This window comes from Dioscorea cayenensis, chromosome 19 (assembly GCF_009730915.1).
Source record: "Dioscorea cayenensis subsp. rotundata cultivar TDr96_F1 chromosome 19, TDr96_F1_v2_PseudoChromosome.rev07_lg8_w22 25.fasta, whole genome shotgun sequence".
Classification (NCBI taxonomy): Eukaryota; Viridiplantae; Streptophyta; class Magnoliopsida; order Dioscoreales; family Dioscoreaceae; genus Dioscorea; species Dioscorea cayenensis.
In genome coordinates this window covers 30044677-30059891 of record NC_052489.1, presented here as the reverse complement: position 1 = coordinate 30059891, position 15215 = coordinate 30044677, and the positions used below count along the sequence as shown (strand labels likewise).

General features: G+C 40.1%; 3 protein-coding genes across 3 annotated transcripts; 2 read left to right on the top strand and 1 right to left on the bottom strand.

Annotated features, from left to right (window-relative positions):
• Positions 1-85: 85 nt before the first annotated feature.
• LOC120249369 (sugar transport protein MST4-like) lies at positions 86-1531 on the bottom strand. The gene has a single exon (XM_039257860.1). It carries the CDS (start codon positions 1514-1516, stop codon positions 86-88), a length of 1431 nt encoding a protein of 476 aa, XP_039113794.1. The 5' UTR covers positions 1517-1531.
• Positions 1532-2808: 1277 nt separating this feature from the next.
• LOC120250604 lies at positions 2809-10479 on the top strand. The gene is made up of 4 exons (XM_039259428.1): positions 2809-2895; positions 2984-3138; positions 3209-4096; positions 7606-10479. The coding sequence occupies exons 2-4, from the start codon at positions 3057-3059 to the stop codon at positions 10182-10184; spliced, it is 3549 nt and encodes a 1182-aa protein (XP_039115362.1). The 5' UTR covers positions 2809-2895; positions 2984-3056; the 3' UTR covers positions 10185-10479.
• Positions 10480-11145: 666 nt separating this feature from the next.
• On the top strand, positions 11146-12458 carry LOC120250566 (protein SRC2-like). The gene has a single exon (XM_039259393.1). The coding sequence runs from the start codon at positions 11266-11268 to the stop codon at positions 12295-12297; it is 1032 nt and encodes a 343-aa protein (XP_039115327.1). The 5' UTR covers positions 11146-11265; the 3' UTR covers positions 12298-12458.
• Positions 12459-15215: the final 2757 nt, after the last annotated feature.

Here is a 15215-nt window from a genome sequence, read left to right as displayed (position 1 = left end):
TAAACAACAACAACAACAACAGGGACGAACATATTCTGAAAAATAAACTAAAAGAAAAAAACATATACAAAGTCTCTAATTAATCTCATGCTGCAATTCCCTTCTCCATCTTTGAAAGCTCACATTCATCCTCAGCCATGAACCTCTTCCAAAACCAGTGCTGCTTCCACACTCTCTCACTCATCTCATCTATCGGAATGCCTTTCGTCTCCGGCAGTAGAAACACAACAAACAACGTCATGACAACAATCCAAGCAGCAAAGAAGAAGAAGATACCAGACTTCATCTGGCACAACATTGATAGAAATGCTTGAGCAATGAGGAAGGTGAAGAGCATGTTTGAGCTAACAGCAAAGGCATAACCTGCTGTTCTTGTTTCTAATGGAAAAGTTTCACTTGGTATCAACCACCCAAGAGGTCCCCATGACCATGCAAATCCAGACACAAACAAACATACCATCACCACCACCGCAACAGCCATATTTTTAACCAGTGTGTTACTATCATGCAAATTTGCAGTTAGAATTCCTCCAATGATTGTCTGTGCAATGAGCATCTGACCACAGGCTTCAATCAATAACTTTTTCCTTCCAATTTTGTCCACAAAAACAACAGAAACAATGGTGGAGCAGACATTAACAAGACCAGTGATCACAGATGATAACAACGAAGCGTTGTTCTTGAATCCCATTGTTTGGAAGAGCACAGGAGCGTAGAACATGATGGCATTGATTCCTGTGAATTGTTGGAACACTTGCATTAATATGGCAATGATGAGCTGAGGCCTGTTGTTCCTCTTCTTGAGATTTCTGAAAGGATGCTTCACTTGTCTTGCTACTTCACTCGCATTAACAAGTTGTTGGAATTCAGCAGTCACGTTATCTGTTCCCCTGATTTTCCTGAGCACTTGCAGGCCTTTTTCTTCTTCATTTCGCTCAATAAGGCTTGTTGGAGTCTCGGTGATGAGCAAAGAGCCAAGGAAGAGGATGAGCGCCGGAACTCCGGCAAGACCAAGAGAGAGCCTCCATCCCCACGGATGCAGATCAGATGTGAAGTAGTTCACTATGTTAGCTATGAAGATCCCAATTGTTACTTGAAGCTGGAAAAGAATGTTCAATGCTCCTCTGATTCTCACCGGCGCCATTTCCGACAAGAACAACGGAACAGCCTGATTAGCAAATCCTACTCCAAAACCAAGAAGAATTCTTCCAATGATAAGCATAGGAAGACTAACAGCTGCAGTATTCAAAACAACACCAATCAGAAAGAAAACAGAAGCAGCTTGCATTGTGAGTTTCCTGCCATACTTTGAGCAGGCCTTGGAAGCAAAGAAACTGGCAACAATGGCTGCCAGATACAATGATGATGTGAAAAGCTGAAGGCCCTGGTTATTATATTTGCAGTAGTTGCTCTCTTTGGCTTCATGTTTTCTCACATACACTCCATGAAAGAATTTATTTAAGAAATCATCCATTGATGTCACTCCCCCTGAAATTCCAATATCATATCCGAACATGAGTCCTCCGGTGGCAGCAATTATGGCACACAAGACAACGTACCATGTGATCTTCCCTTCAAACTCAACACGCTCGCCGGTGCCGACGCCGGAGCCGGAGCTCGTCGGCATCCCAAAGCCTCCCATCCTTTGATCTTCTTCTCTTTTAGTTCAAAATCTGATAACACTAGTTTCCTTTTTTTTTTTTCTCATGCACGGTTTACACTTTACATGCATGGTGCTTTATATAGAGTTATAGATTGCCATATTCTATTATGATTAGGATTTATTAATCCTATTCAAACTCAAACTAAATAAATATATATACTCAAATTATAATTCTATTTTGATTCAAATTAGTCATTATAAATGAGTTTGAATTTATTATGAATTTAAAGTATTTTGAAGTAGATATTTGATTTTTTATAATTTGTAGAGTGGATTATATTTTTAAATTTGAATACCTCAAATTTTTTATGAGTGAGTTTTTCTCCTTCTGAAATACTTTCAATTATTTAGACTCAAAACTTCTAATTCATTGTGTATATTTAAGATATTTTTAAATTTTATTAATTAAGAAGGTGATAGGAAATGAAAGATAATAGATAAATTTATTCTGGATTAAGAGCAAACACTGTACCGTATTTGACTTCAATAAAATAAAATAAATATTTTAAATTAAGTCAATATAAAATTGTTTCAGTTGGTGACAATAGGATTAAAATCCAAACATGGAGAAGCTATTTGATTTATGTAATATCACATTCGTGTAATAATATTAGATGAAAAATCAATCATTCAAATGCATTAAGTGAAAAATTAATTGTTCTCAGTTACAAGTGATTTTTCTAAGCGATCGGGCCAGGCCGTTAAGACAGGTGCCACCAACTTTTATTTTATTTTATTTACTTTGTTTTTGATTGTTCTTATAATTATTTTTGTTTTTATTATTTATTGATTTTACAGTGGTAAATATTTTGTTGTTTTGTTCCAAGATCAATTGTAGTTGTTGTTGTTTTTGGCTTTGTCATTTTGTTGTTTTATTGTTATCGATTTGTAATTTTTGTCCCCTAGCTAGCTTACCTATGTTTTTTTTAGATCAACCGTTCATATGTATTTTTATTATTGATATATTATCATCATCAGTGGGTGTATCTCATGATTTGTTTCAACGCATCACAAGAATTTATTAAAAATAAATCAAATTTTAATTTTTGATATTTTTTTTTTAATTAAGAAATTCAACGAATAAGGAGAGAGAGAGAGAGAGAGAGATCACATGCTTTGCACGTGCGTTCACTCTTTGTGTTGATAATCTCGAAGCAAGGGAACGAAAGAGCCGCCTTGCTCTTCTTCATCTATCCCCGCCCCCTTCTCCAATCCTCTCATCCTTTTCTAGGGTTTCTCCTTCTTCCCTTTCGATCTCTCTGATTCCGATCTATCTTGTTGTTTTTCCGTGCTTGATTCTCTCTGATTTGGTGCCTCTAGGGTTCTTTCTAGGTGGATCGGGCTTCTCCTCTTCGATTTCCAGCATTTCGATCTCTTCTCTTCGATTTCACTCATGATCGGCGTCATGAGTGAGCGAGAGATCAATCAGAAGTCTGCGAACGATGTTCCTTCCTTCGAGATCGGTCACGAACAAGGTAGGGTTCTCCTTTCTTGCTCTTTTGCCTTTCGTCATGTCGAATCTGAGAAATCTTGTTTTGTCTGCAGGGCTTCATCGGGTCTCGCAGCGGATTAGGGCTGAAGACGTGCCTTCTGAGACGACCGACAAGGATGGCGCTGGATCTCCCGCTTTCACTACTGGAGGTGAGTTGATAAGGTTGGATGAGGTTAGGGCTTCGAATCTCGCCGATTTCGGTGGTCGAGTTGAGAAATCCATCCACGGATCCGAGCTGATGGCGGTGCCGTCTGGCGATTTCTCTGCAACATGGATTCATGGTTACCAGATCGGTGACATGGTTTGGGGCAAAGTAAAGTCCCATCCATGGTGGCCCGGCCACATCTACAACGAAGCCTTTGCATCCCCTTCGGTTCGTCGAACAAAAAGGGAAGGCCACCTCTTGGTTGCTTTCTTCGGTGATAGCAGCTACGGTTGGTTCGATCCGGAGGAGCTCATCCCCTTCGAGTCTCATTACTCTGAGAAATCAAGGCAGACGAGTGCCCGCACTTTCTTGAAGGCTGTTGAGGAGGCAACTGATGAAGCTAGTCGGAGGGGTGCTCTAGCAGTGACATGCAAGTGCCGAAATCCATACAACTTTAGAAGCACAGGTGTGCCTGGATACTTTGCAGTGGATGTCTTTGGGTATGAGCATGGCGGTATATACTCATCCGAGCAGATAAAGAACATCAGGGATAGTTTTGATCCTGCCCGTATGCTTTCGTTTGTGAAGGACCTGGCTTGCTCCCCTCGGACCAGTGCTTATCGAGCTAGAAGTGATATGCAGTGGATTAGGAACATATCTATGATTCTTGCTTACAGGAGAGCTATCTTTGAGGAGTATGATGAGCCATACGCTGAGGCATTCGGCTTGCAGCCTGTTCGGCCCTCTCGAAATGAATTCGGCGTTCCTGGTCAAACAGAGAGATTTGCACCTAGAGGTATAAACTGGTTACCGCACTTTGGTTGTTCTTTGTTGAAATTGTCAGTCTTTAGTTGCTTGTATCTTGACACTCTTAGATGCACAGAGCGGGTTAATTTTCTATCTAGCACATTGGTAGACAACATTTTCTTTTTGCGAATTACATGCATGCTTTCTAATTCACTATAGTTGTTTGTTTCTTGGTTTCTTGATTGGTTTTAATTATACAGAAGATTTTATCTCAATAATACTTTCAACTGATGGCTTATATCTCAACTCAATTGATTTTAAGATGTGTGTTGCTTGAGTTAGGATGAGAGATTATTCAAGCAGAGGATTATGATCCTCTACTAGAATTACAATCTCGGAGATTTAGGAAGTTCTTATTTTCTCTTCTTTTCTTGATTTTGTTGTCCTATAGTTCTCATCTTTTTAATATAAGAAGAGCAGGGTACTCAAGGTTGCAGGACTTCTCTTCAACAAGATTCAACGGCTTCTATCTATCTGCACGGTTTCTGTATAGTTTTCTTCTCTGTTGCATTGATATTAAAAAATTTTCCGGTTTTTCTTCTTGTTTTATTTTGGTGTTTGTTTGTTGTGTTGCGTCTTTTGTATACTAGTCCAAAGTTCCAACTTTCTGGTTGTGTGTATTGTGTTGGAAACTTTAAAAATTAACTTCAAAGTCTAAATCCATGTTATGAATCATAGAGTTCAACATCAATGTTCAAAATCACCTCATGAATCATATAGAGTTGTATGATCTCGATATATAATCATACTTTTCAAGATATATTAAAAAATGGCAAAGCCGCCACATCTGTTGTTGATGGGGAATAACTAATAGAATGAAGTTTTCTAGCTTATCTATTATAATGTATGCTCTACTGTAACAATATGAAGTGTCCTTAAAAAATACAAGTTCATCATTCACATCCCGGACATAAAACATGGCATGATCCTTTGAAATGTATAACCTTAATTACTGCCATGCTTGGTTAGTAGTTTGACTGTGTAGTGGGTGTTAATTTCCCTCGCTGATATAGGATAATTCTGTTGGGAATTTGCCTTTCCCTGTTCCAGAGGATCCTCCAAAGTAGGCGTTGATATGAGATAGTGGTATTGGTGTGGATATTCTACATTGACAACTTCTCTGGCATGTGTATAGAAGATACCCATATGGAAATAAATGGGTTAAAGTTGTTTCCAATTCGATAACAGCATTTGATTAACCCATTCATATTGGGATTATCCTATATACACACACACACAGTAGAATGGCCTTGTAGTAGTTGTTAATTAGCCTCCGTTTTCTTGACTCACATTTGTTATGGTTGCTAGTGTCAGCCGACTCTGTTGATGTTTATATGCATGTAGGCTTTAATCTTAGCGAACATGTATTACCGTCTATAGAGTTGGTGAATAATGGAACGGGATGCCTTTGAGGTGGAAGCCATGGCAATAATTATTACATGCATGAAGTGGAGACAATCATGCTGCTAGGCTTGTTGAAGAGAAGAATCCTATTCATCGTTTAAGTCAATCTTCATTGATATGTTTGTATGCCCCAACCATCCCCTTACAAAAGCAGCATATACCCAATTTTTGTACACTTATATTTGTTATAAAACATATGAAAGCTATTTGGTTGCGTTTAATAATTAACTTTGTTATGTATGAAAATTATTCAAATCCCACAGTAGATTAGATTTGTTCTTGTGCAATCTACATTTGAGATTGTAACTACGTGGTCTGGTTATTCGTTTGGTTTTTAATAGGATCTTTGTCGCCTAAAAGATGATGTTTCTATTAAATTAATTTTATCATTATCTAATTATGGTTTACAATTTTTCTTTTTTTTTAAATAATAAACTTTGATTTAATTATTATTGATTATAATTTTTAAACATGGCTTAAAAGATATTTAAAAGTTATATTCGGAGATATTAGTAACCGTAGTATAGATAAGAAAAATAATTTAAGAGACTGATTTTTATGTGGTATGGTATCTGATACATTTAGGATCTTCTGAACGCACGGAAAATATGTACGGGGTTAATAATAGCCCCTCAACTAGGGCCCAACCTTATCTCTAACTTCCAGCAGCTTTTCTACGCGATGATCTGCATGTATGTGCATTAAGTAATTAGATAGTTTTTGTAGATCCTCTAATAGACTAATATAGTAATATGTTAGTGCCTGGGTGAGTCCTCTAGAGTCTGGAATTAACTTGTGAAGCCTCTCACACTGAAGGAACCTTTACATCCATTTGCTTCATATAATAATTCTCCTCCTGTCTCCGTTGTTTACATGTCATGTCCTGAATGTGTTTTCGGAATTTGGTTTTGTATGTTTGTGAGTGTCGTAAGGTTACGTGTCATTACGAAGGTAAGCCACGTGATAGACAACATACAAAGTATTCTTAAAAATGGAAAAGGAAAAATATATTTGAAGTTGGTTCCAGGCTATGCCTATTATACAAAAGTAGACGTGTGGGCACCAGAGGCTCTATTCTCAAAGTGCAGCTTATCTTTATTCACATGGCTTCTTTGAATTCTATTCAATACGGTCAAAGTTCACCCCTTTTTATAGATTTTTTGTTTTTCCTTTTCAAATTCCGTGATTAATGGCCGATGATGTTATCTTGCCCCTCAGATCGTGGAACTCTAACCGTCTGATCTTATATCTCAATCGTAGCGTGGTCCACATTTCCCGGAGACTTCAATGGATATCTAACTGGTTCACGGGGCCCACTTGACGGGCTTCTTATCATAAAGAAAATGTTTGTTGAAATAGATGGATCATATTGTCCAGTTGTGTTGGTGGGACCATTTTAGTCACGCCTCATTGTTGTTTTTCGCAATTTTTTATTTCCTTTCACGCCCAATTAATTTATAGAAGTTAGTGGTAATTTTTGGTCGTAATGTTTTCTTTTTGCATCATCTGATTTCCCTCAACTGTTCCGTGTTATTTTTTTACTTTTCTTATTTCCGTATCTGGCTTATTGATTTGCAGAAATATTTGGCACTGATTTGTATGTCGATAAATATGACACTATTTCCTCTGGCTATTTTTTACTTTCTCATCTTCTGAGTTTTTTTACTGTTCCTCCCTGTGGTTGTTGGTTTTTTACGTTTCATTTTGTGTTATTTTGTGTTGCAGAAATTTTGATTACTGCTTTGGATATGACAGTATTTCATTACCTGATTTATTTATTTTTTGTGCCGTTACTCTGGATGTTTTTTATTTTTTGTTACTGTTTTATATGCAAGCCTACGGCTGCTGTTTCTGAGTAGTTATTACTTTTTAAGCTGCAATGCTATTTGTTTTTATTCCTTGCCTGTCTAATAGTTTGCAGGAATTTTTGGTTTTACTTTTTAGATAAAAATATACATAACTTGACCTTTCCATCTGTACTCTTCCTATTTTATTATTTCCTTACCTGCTCACCTAATGCATAAATATTTTATTTTTCTACTGTTGGATATAATACGACATATAGTACTAAATCCACCTGTTGATTTTTGGCAGCTGCTCCTCTGAGTGGCCTCCTGGTCATTCCGGAGGCATTGGGTGTCAAGAAAGCTGTCACCACCACTACCACTACCACTACCATCACCAGCAGCATCAAGCCTGCCTCTTCTGCTCACAAACCTGCAAAAGTCTCATCCTCTAAGAAGAACAAATATGAGTTCAAACGCAGGGAAGAACCGTATTACCCTTCCAATTTCATTCCTTTTTCTGCTCAACAGCAACATGGAATTAGCTACTCTGAATCTGCTGGCATCAATCTACAGCAGCAATTTCAACAGCAGAATGTGCAACAGTACGTTCCTCTGGATGAAACTGTGGATACGAAACAAGCTCAGGTTGCTGAATATGTCCTGCAGAAGAGGTCTCCTTCCTTCGTTAGACAGGAAAGTTTCAGAAATGAGAGAGATGCATTGCAGGGTATTAATACAGACGGTGCTGGAGTTCATGCTTTTCCTGAAACTTTTGGTGAATCAAAGCCTCAGGATGATCGGGCATTTGTTGGTGCTCAAGCTAAGCCTGACCTGTTTTCCCCAGCTAACGTTCAGGCTGTGGCTGATAGCGGACCATTTGCAACTGAAGCAGGATCAATGACTTTCATGGCACCACCAGTTACGGCTCAAGAATCAAAGCGTGCTACTGGAGTGAAGGTGGCCAAGCTTCCAAAGCGCAAGAGAGAGGATGGTACCCCTGCTAGAACTGATGATTTGGGGCTTGTCAAGAAGAAGAAACTGAAGAAAGAGTCCGGCATTGCAGTTGGTCCTCAGCGGTTACAGAAGAAATCTGCTGCAGGTAAGCCTTTTGGTGGTGTAAGTAGTGTCCCAGCACGCCCGGAGAGTGCTCAAGGTGATTTACCGAGAAGAGGGGTCGTAGGAAATACGTTACTCCTGCCTAAGGTGGATATTGGCTCAATGAACATCGAATTCCCACAGGTGATAACTGACCTATCAGAGCTTGCTATCAACCCTTTTTATGGTTCTCAAGTAAATGTGCCATCCATTGTTAGCCATATCATCCTTAAGTTCCGTTCATTGGTTTATCAGAAGAGCTTGGTTCTGCCCCCAGCAAGCGAAACTGAGACAGCGGAGTTCCGGGCAGCCAAATTGGCTGCAGGGAGGGTTTTTCTGGAACAACAAGGCAATGTGAACGTTGAGATGGTTGTTGCTAAAGAATCTGCAGAACAGAGAGAACCTGCACAACCATCTTTTGTTAGACAAATAAAACCAAGTCTGAGGCCGGATGATCCCACAAAATCTGGTCGGAAGAGGGGCCCCTCTAATCGCCAAGAAGAGATATCTGTAAAGAGGGTGAAGAAACTGACTCAGGTGAAGACATTGGCCGCTGAAAAGAAGGCTGGTTTAGTTCAGAAACCACCTGAGAAGAACAGACAAGATCAGGAGGCTACTAAAGTGTTCAATGCGTCTCCAGCAGCACTTGTCAGCCGGCCTGTCAGCAGGCCGCCACTCGCCAAGAAAGAAGAAGCTCCAGAGGCTACCAAGGTGGTCAGCCCCACATATCTGGTGATGAAGTTCCCCCCAAACAGCACATTGCCATCCATTGCGTCAATGAAGGCCAAGTTTGCCAGATTTGGCACCCTCGAAACTGATTCATTCCGGGTATACTGGAAGTCTTTGACCTGCAAAGTTTTGTTCAGGCATCGTGTTGATGCTGTGGCGGCATACAGCTTTGGCAGGAGCAATGACATGTTTGGGTACAAGGTGAATTACAGTATCAGAGATGCTGATGTACCAGTAACTGAACCTCAAGATTCTTCGAGACGTCAAGAACCAAAAGCCGAGGGAACACAATTTGGTACCGGTAATGGCAATGCTGGTAGTGGCATGTCTCTGAATCCTCTGCGGCCTCTCCATCAACCAAGACAGCAGTCAGTGCAGCTGAAATCTATTCTGAAGAAGCCAAATGATGATGTTTCTGGCTCCGGGACTGGTCCCGTGAAGGAGAGCCAGCGGGTGAAGTTTATGTTAGGAGGAGATGATGTTCGCAAGGAACCACCTTCTATAGTTGCTAGTAACAAGAGTGGTGTTAGATTAGAAGTGCCAATGGAATCTGTTGGTGTGAAGCCATTGTCAGTGTCTTCGATGAATTATTTTCCGCCAACTCAACCTCTTGCTCGTCCATCACTGTCTCAGCATCCTCCTCGGTTTCAGCAGCCTCTGCGATTACCCGAACTGCATCCTCCAGCTCCTCAGTTTCAGCAGGCTCAGCCTCATCCTCCTCGGTTGTCCGAATCTCATACTCCAGCTTCTCACTTTCAGCAGCCTCCTCGTATATCTGAGCTGCATCCTCCAGCTCCTCAGTTCCAACAAACTCAGCGTCTGCCTGAATTGCATCATCCTCAACCTCCCCGCTTACCTGACGTGCATTATCGCCCGCTGGGGCAGCTTATGCAGCAGCCACCACCACAGCTCCAGCCTCATGCCCCAGAGGGGAGAAGCCGAACCCAATTTCCATCCGGTGCCGAGTCCGCGCGCCCGTTTTTGTTACTCTTGTTTAAATGTAGCGAAATCGTGAAGAACCTGGAGTCTAATTTAGGCTATATACCTTATCATGGACTGTGAGAGATTCAAATAGATGTGCATCTCATGCCAAAGATCCAATCTGTTTGTTGACCTGTGCCCAGGTGAAAATTGAAGATGCTTCCGATTAGTCTCTTTATGTGTTGGCTGTAAAACCTTTTAAATTCTCATGTAGGTGTGCTGCAAACTTATTTAATTCTCATGTAGGTGTTTCCTAAGATATTACCATGCCTTGGTTTTGTATACTTTTGGAAAGGGCATGTAGGTGTGCCTAATGTAATGGCAGGAAACAGGAAACGGAAAACCTCTCATTTGCGAATTGCTTCCTCGTTTGTTCCCTCTTTGACCAGTTGGCTATTTGTTTGGTTTGCTGTTTTGTCTTTAGGGTTTTGCATGACTAGGAACTTTCTTTCATCAGTGGAGAATCAATATGCAAGTTTGTCCACTTTTGAGATCTTTTTCTTCGCTATGATTAATGCGTTTTCTCCAGGCGAAGTAGTTGATTCCTTCAGACCAATTCTCCACCACACATCCCTTCTTTTTTTTTTTTTTAAGTCAACCGTCCTTTCAAAAACCAGAAAATTGCATTTTAAAACATATTCATTTGTCTTTAATTCATTCCTTTTATCTTTTATGGTTTAAATTTTAAAGGTAAATTTTATTACTTAGTTAATCAATCTTAACATGCATTTGAAGTTGAACTACTATAAATGTCTAACTAACAAAGCTAACACAAATCCCTCTCAAAATCCCACATATAAAAACAAACAATACAAAGGTCTTAAAAGTAAAACGTGCACACATCTCTCAGAAGACTTCTGCGCGTAAACCCCGCGTATATCTAGAGGGCTAATCGCGTAATTTCCCAGCCCACTACGCCCCTGAGTTCCTGATCGAACCGCCTCCAGATGAGAACAAATAAGAACATTATGATATCCTCACCCCCTTCCCCATATAAATCCACGCGTCCTTATCTGAATAGTGAATACGAACCCTCGCCGCCCTTTCTTCAACCCATCCAAATCCACCGCTATTTAAACCCTCTCTTCTCGCTCCCCCCTCTCCCTCAAGAAACCCTAACCCTAGATCGTATCGTCTTCTTTGCAACCCTAGCCCAAGATCCATGGCTTCGCGAACCCTAGAAATCACCCTCATCTCCGCCAAAGACCTCAAGGACGTCAACCTCTTCTCCAAGATGGAGGTCTACGCCGTCGTATCCATCGACGGCGACCGCCGCAGCGTGCAGCGCACCACCCCTGATCGCCACGGCGGCACCAACCCAGCCTGGAACGCCACTCTTCGCCTCCCCCTTCCCCCTGACGATCCCGCCCGCCATGTCGTCGTCATCGTCCTCCGTGCTGAGCGTGCCCTCGGCGATCGCGATGTCGGCGAGGTCCATATCCCTCTTACAGAGTTCCTCTCCGGCTCCGGCGACGGTAAGACCCCTCAATTCGTTAGCTACCAGGTCCGTAAGCCGTCCGGGAAAGGCAAGGGGGTTCTTAATATCTCCTTCAAGATCTCTGATGCCGTCGCTGCCACATCGATGCCACCATCTGTCTACTCTTCGACAACGGCCTACACTCCACCATCGAAGGCCGCTGATCAACCACAAGCGTACCCTCCACCGGCAGCGAAGGCCAACGATTACACTCCGGCTTATCCTCCGGCAGCGAAGGCCAATGAATACACTCCGGCTTATCCTCCCGCAGCGAAGGCCAGCGATTATCCCCAGGCTTATCCTCCCGCAGCGTCCTACCCTCCCTCTTCGTCCTACCCTTCATACCCTCCTCCATCTAAGGGATCCAAGGTCGATGAACCAGTAACCGCGTACCCCGCTGGTCCAAGCGCTTACCCGCCGCATGCAACGGCGGTTCCGTACGGGCAGCCACAAGGATACCCGGCGTACACATCAGGATACGGGTATCAGCAGCCGCCGCCGCCTCCGGCGGGATACGGCTACGGTGCTCCACCTCCGGGGTATGCATACAGCGCTGTGCCACCAAAGGCCCAAAAGAAGAACAAGTTCGGGATGGGTCTTGGAGCCGGTCTTCTCGGTGGTGCCCTCGGCGGGCTTCTCATCGGCGATATGATCTCCGACGACGGCGCTTACGATGCCGGCTACGACGCTGGCTTTGACGATGGCTTTGGTTTCTAGACTTTTTTTGTTTTTTGTTTTTGTTCTTTTTATACATAAATAATTAGATTTTTAATAAAATGCTGAGGTTGTGCATACACTGAATAGGTCTTGATGCTTTGCTTATTTTTCGTGGATGAAGACAAAGATGAAATATTAGTTTGTTGACTCTTTTTGTATTATTTATTTATTTAAATCTTTTTTTTTATTATTAAAGTTGCTTCCTGATTTGGTTTGCTTTAGTTTTGTGCCTTTGTGTCATGCTATTTGGTGGATTTTTGTTTACTCTTGATGTTGGAATTGGAATACTACTTTGCAGAGATGAGCTGTTCAAACTTCAAAGTTGACGGTTTTTCTATTTTTTTTCTTTTAATTATTATTTTTCATTAGAGTTGTTGATTGCATTTATGTGTTATTATTTATTTATTTATTTATTTCGGCAAACCAACCAGTATGTTTAGTAAGCTCAACATTACAAAAAAGGGCAACTATTTATACAAATGATAATTTGGATGCTCCTAAGCAAATCACCAAATACTCATAACAACTAAAATATGAACCCACACACAAACAGAAAGGGTATGAAGAGATACTTTCCAATTTGTCCTTGAGCCAACAACTTCTAGCAGTAATATTTCTTTTGATATTAAGAGCCTGGTGTCATTTCTGCTGCTACTACATTAAGGACTAACCAGTAAAGATGTCTTACATCTAGTAAATCATTTCTGCATAATTCTCTCTTGGCCAGGTATCTTTGTGGGAACTTGATGGACATACTTCAGTATCATGATTTTCCTGAGTTGAATACTTCTTCACTACTAGCCACCTCTTCTAAAAAATTAATTGATTCCTTACTCTCCAAATAGTGTAAACACTTGCAGCCAATGTTTTTCTTCTTACTCTAGCTAACAGAGACTTGCCCGTAGCTTTACGAGAGAACCAACTTATTTCTCTATCCCATGGAAGAGGTCTTCTGCCCACATTAATTGCATGTAATACTCTACACCAAATTCCTTTAGAGAAAACACAACAATAAAATAAATGCTTAATTTGTTCCTCAGCAGAGTAACAGAACACACAAGCATTTGATTCATTTAGACCCCATTTCATCAATTTATCTTTTGTGAGCAACCTTTTCTGGATTGCCAACCAAAGAATAAAAGAGTGTCTAGGTAAATTTGATGCCGACCATACCAACTTTGTCCATGAGACTTGTATTTGAGGTTGTAGAAGTAACTTGTATACACTCTTAGTATCATATATGCCTTGTTTTTCCACTTTCCATGTAATGCAATCCATTTTGTTTTCATCAATTGCAACATTTGCAGTGAGATATTTAGAGATTCTTACCATCACAGGATTCCATCTCAATGGTATAATCCATCTTCCATTGTTCCAATATTCAGATATAGTTGTGTATTTGTTCATATATGGTTCTCTAAAGTTCACTTCAGGAAATAGATCTACTATAGATTCACCATTACACCATGGATCAAACCAAAACGAAAACATCTTGCTAACCCCAAGTTGGTAATTAACCAGAGGTTTTGCTAACTTTCGCAATTTCAGTAGATTCTTCCAATTCCAACTGTTGTCAAGTAAGCTCGACCTTCTCAGTTTGATTTTTGCTACCCATGTAGCCCATAAGATTTGTTTTCCTTGAATAATTTCCTAGATGTGTTTCATTTGTGCAATTTGATTCCACGTCTTGTCCTCATGTTCTTTTCTATTGACAGACCATATCTCATGCAATTAGGCCTCTCTTCTTGGACTTCTCTGTTCCATGTCACAAAAATTTTCTATATAGTTTTTTCACCTCAAAGATGACTATTTTTGGTAGACTAAACACTAAACACCAGTAAATGTGCATGCTTGATAGAACTGAATTGACTAATTGAAGTCTGTCTGCATAGGATAGTGTTTTAACCGTCTATGAAAATATTCTAGCAGTTATTTTTGAGATCAGATCATTGCAATATTCTCTCTTCAATTTAGTGGAAATTAAAGGTAACCATAGATACTTAACTGGTATAGTACCTTCCACAAATTAAGTCTGCCTGCATTTATGTGTTATTATTTCATTGTTCCTGAATTTGATTGGTTACCGCGTTGAAAATCAGTGATTTGGTTGCAAGTACCTATCGATTGAGTAATAATGATCCCGTGGACCCGTTTATTGATGTTCTTATTTTAGCTTTATTCTAGAAGAACAAAGGCAGGAAATTTTATTTTATTTTTTTCACCCTATCTACATATAATATACTACTTTATACTACAACAGATATAAGAATTTATGAGTCCTGGGATTATTATTACTGTTAATATATTGGACATATATATATGTATTAAGAATTGAATTTTTAAATAATAATTTATAGGATAATATCTTTCATGTTTCGGCTATAACACAATTAGCTTTTAAACATCCCTTTGGCTCTCAAACCTCATTTATCTGTATATGCAATTTCCTATTAAGAATATTTCCAACAATGATTTGGCTTCGGAAGGTTGCCTGAATTTTGACATCATGTATTCTATCTTTGGTGCTCACTTAAGATTGGAACAGGCTGCCCAAATTCTCAAGATTAATTGTTGAAAACTCTCCTAATCAGTGGGTTTAGATGTTTGCTTCCTCCTTTGTATCTTTTGTTGCATGCTGTGGTCTACAATCAATTGAACAATGCAGTTGGAAAATTATACTCATATATAATTAGTGTGGGAAGGAGGTTGTTTGGCGCTTAATTACAAGTTGCACCAAGATCAATTGGGGATGTTTATTTCACTGTAAGTGAGAAGAAGTCAGAAAGTGAAGAAAGTGTCACTTCTCTGAAGTGGGGGAAGTAATATCACTTCCAGGACTTTTGTGTTCATTTGTCAGAAAGTGAGAATAGAACCGAAGAATTTAGGTATTAGATGAATTTGTATGAGTTCAAAAAAGA

Excerpts from the sequence above, each read along its gene's own strand:
- LOC120249369 (XM_039257860.1), bottom strand. The coding sequence starts at position 1,516 with ATGTTCGGATATGATATTGGAATTTCAGGGGGAGTGACATCAATGGAT.
- LOC120250604 (XM_039259428.1), top strand. The coding sequence starts at position 3,057 with ATGATCGGCGTCATGAGTGAGCGAGAGATCAATCAGAAGTCTGCGAAC. Across the intron at positions 3,139-3,208 it reads CGAGATCGGTCACGAACAAG|GGCTTCATCGGGTCTCGCAG; the intron begins GTAGGGTTCTCC and ends TTTTGTCTGCAG. Across the intron at positions 4,097-7,605 it reads AGAGAGATTTGCACCTAGAG|CTGCTCCTCTGAGTGGCCTC; the intron begins GTATAAACTGGT and ends GATTTTTGGCAG.
- LOC120250566 (XM_039259393.1), top strand. The coding sequence starts at position 11,266 with ATGGCTTCGCGAACCCTAGAAATCACCCTCATCTCCGCCAAAGACCTC.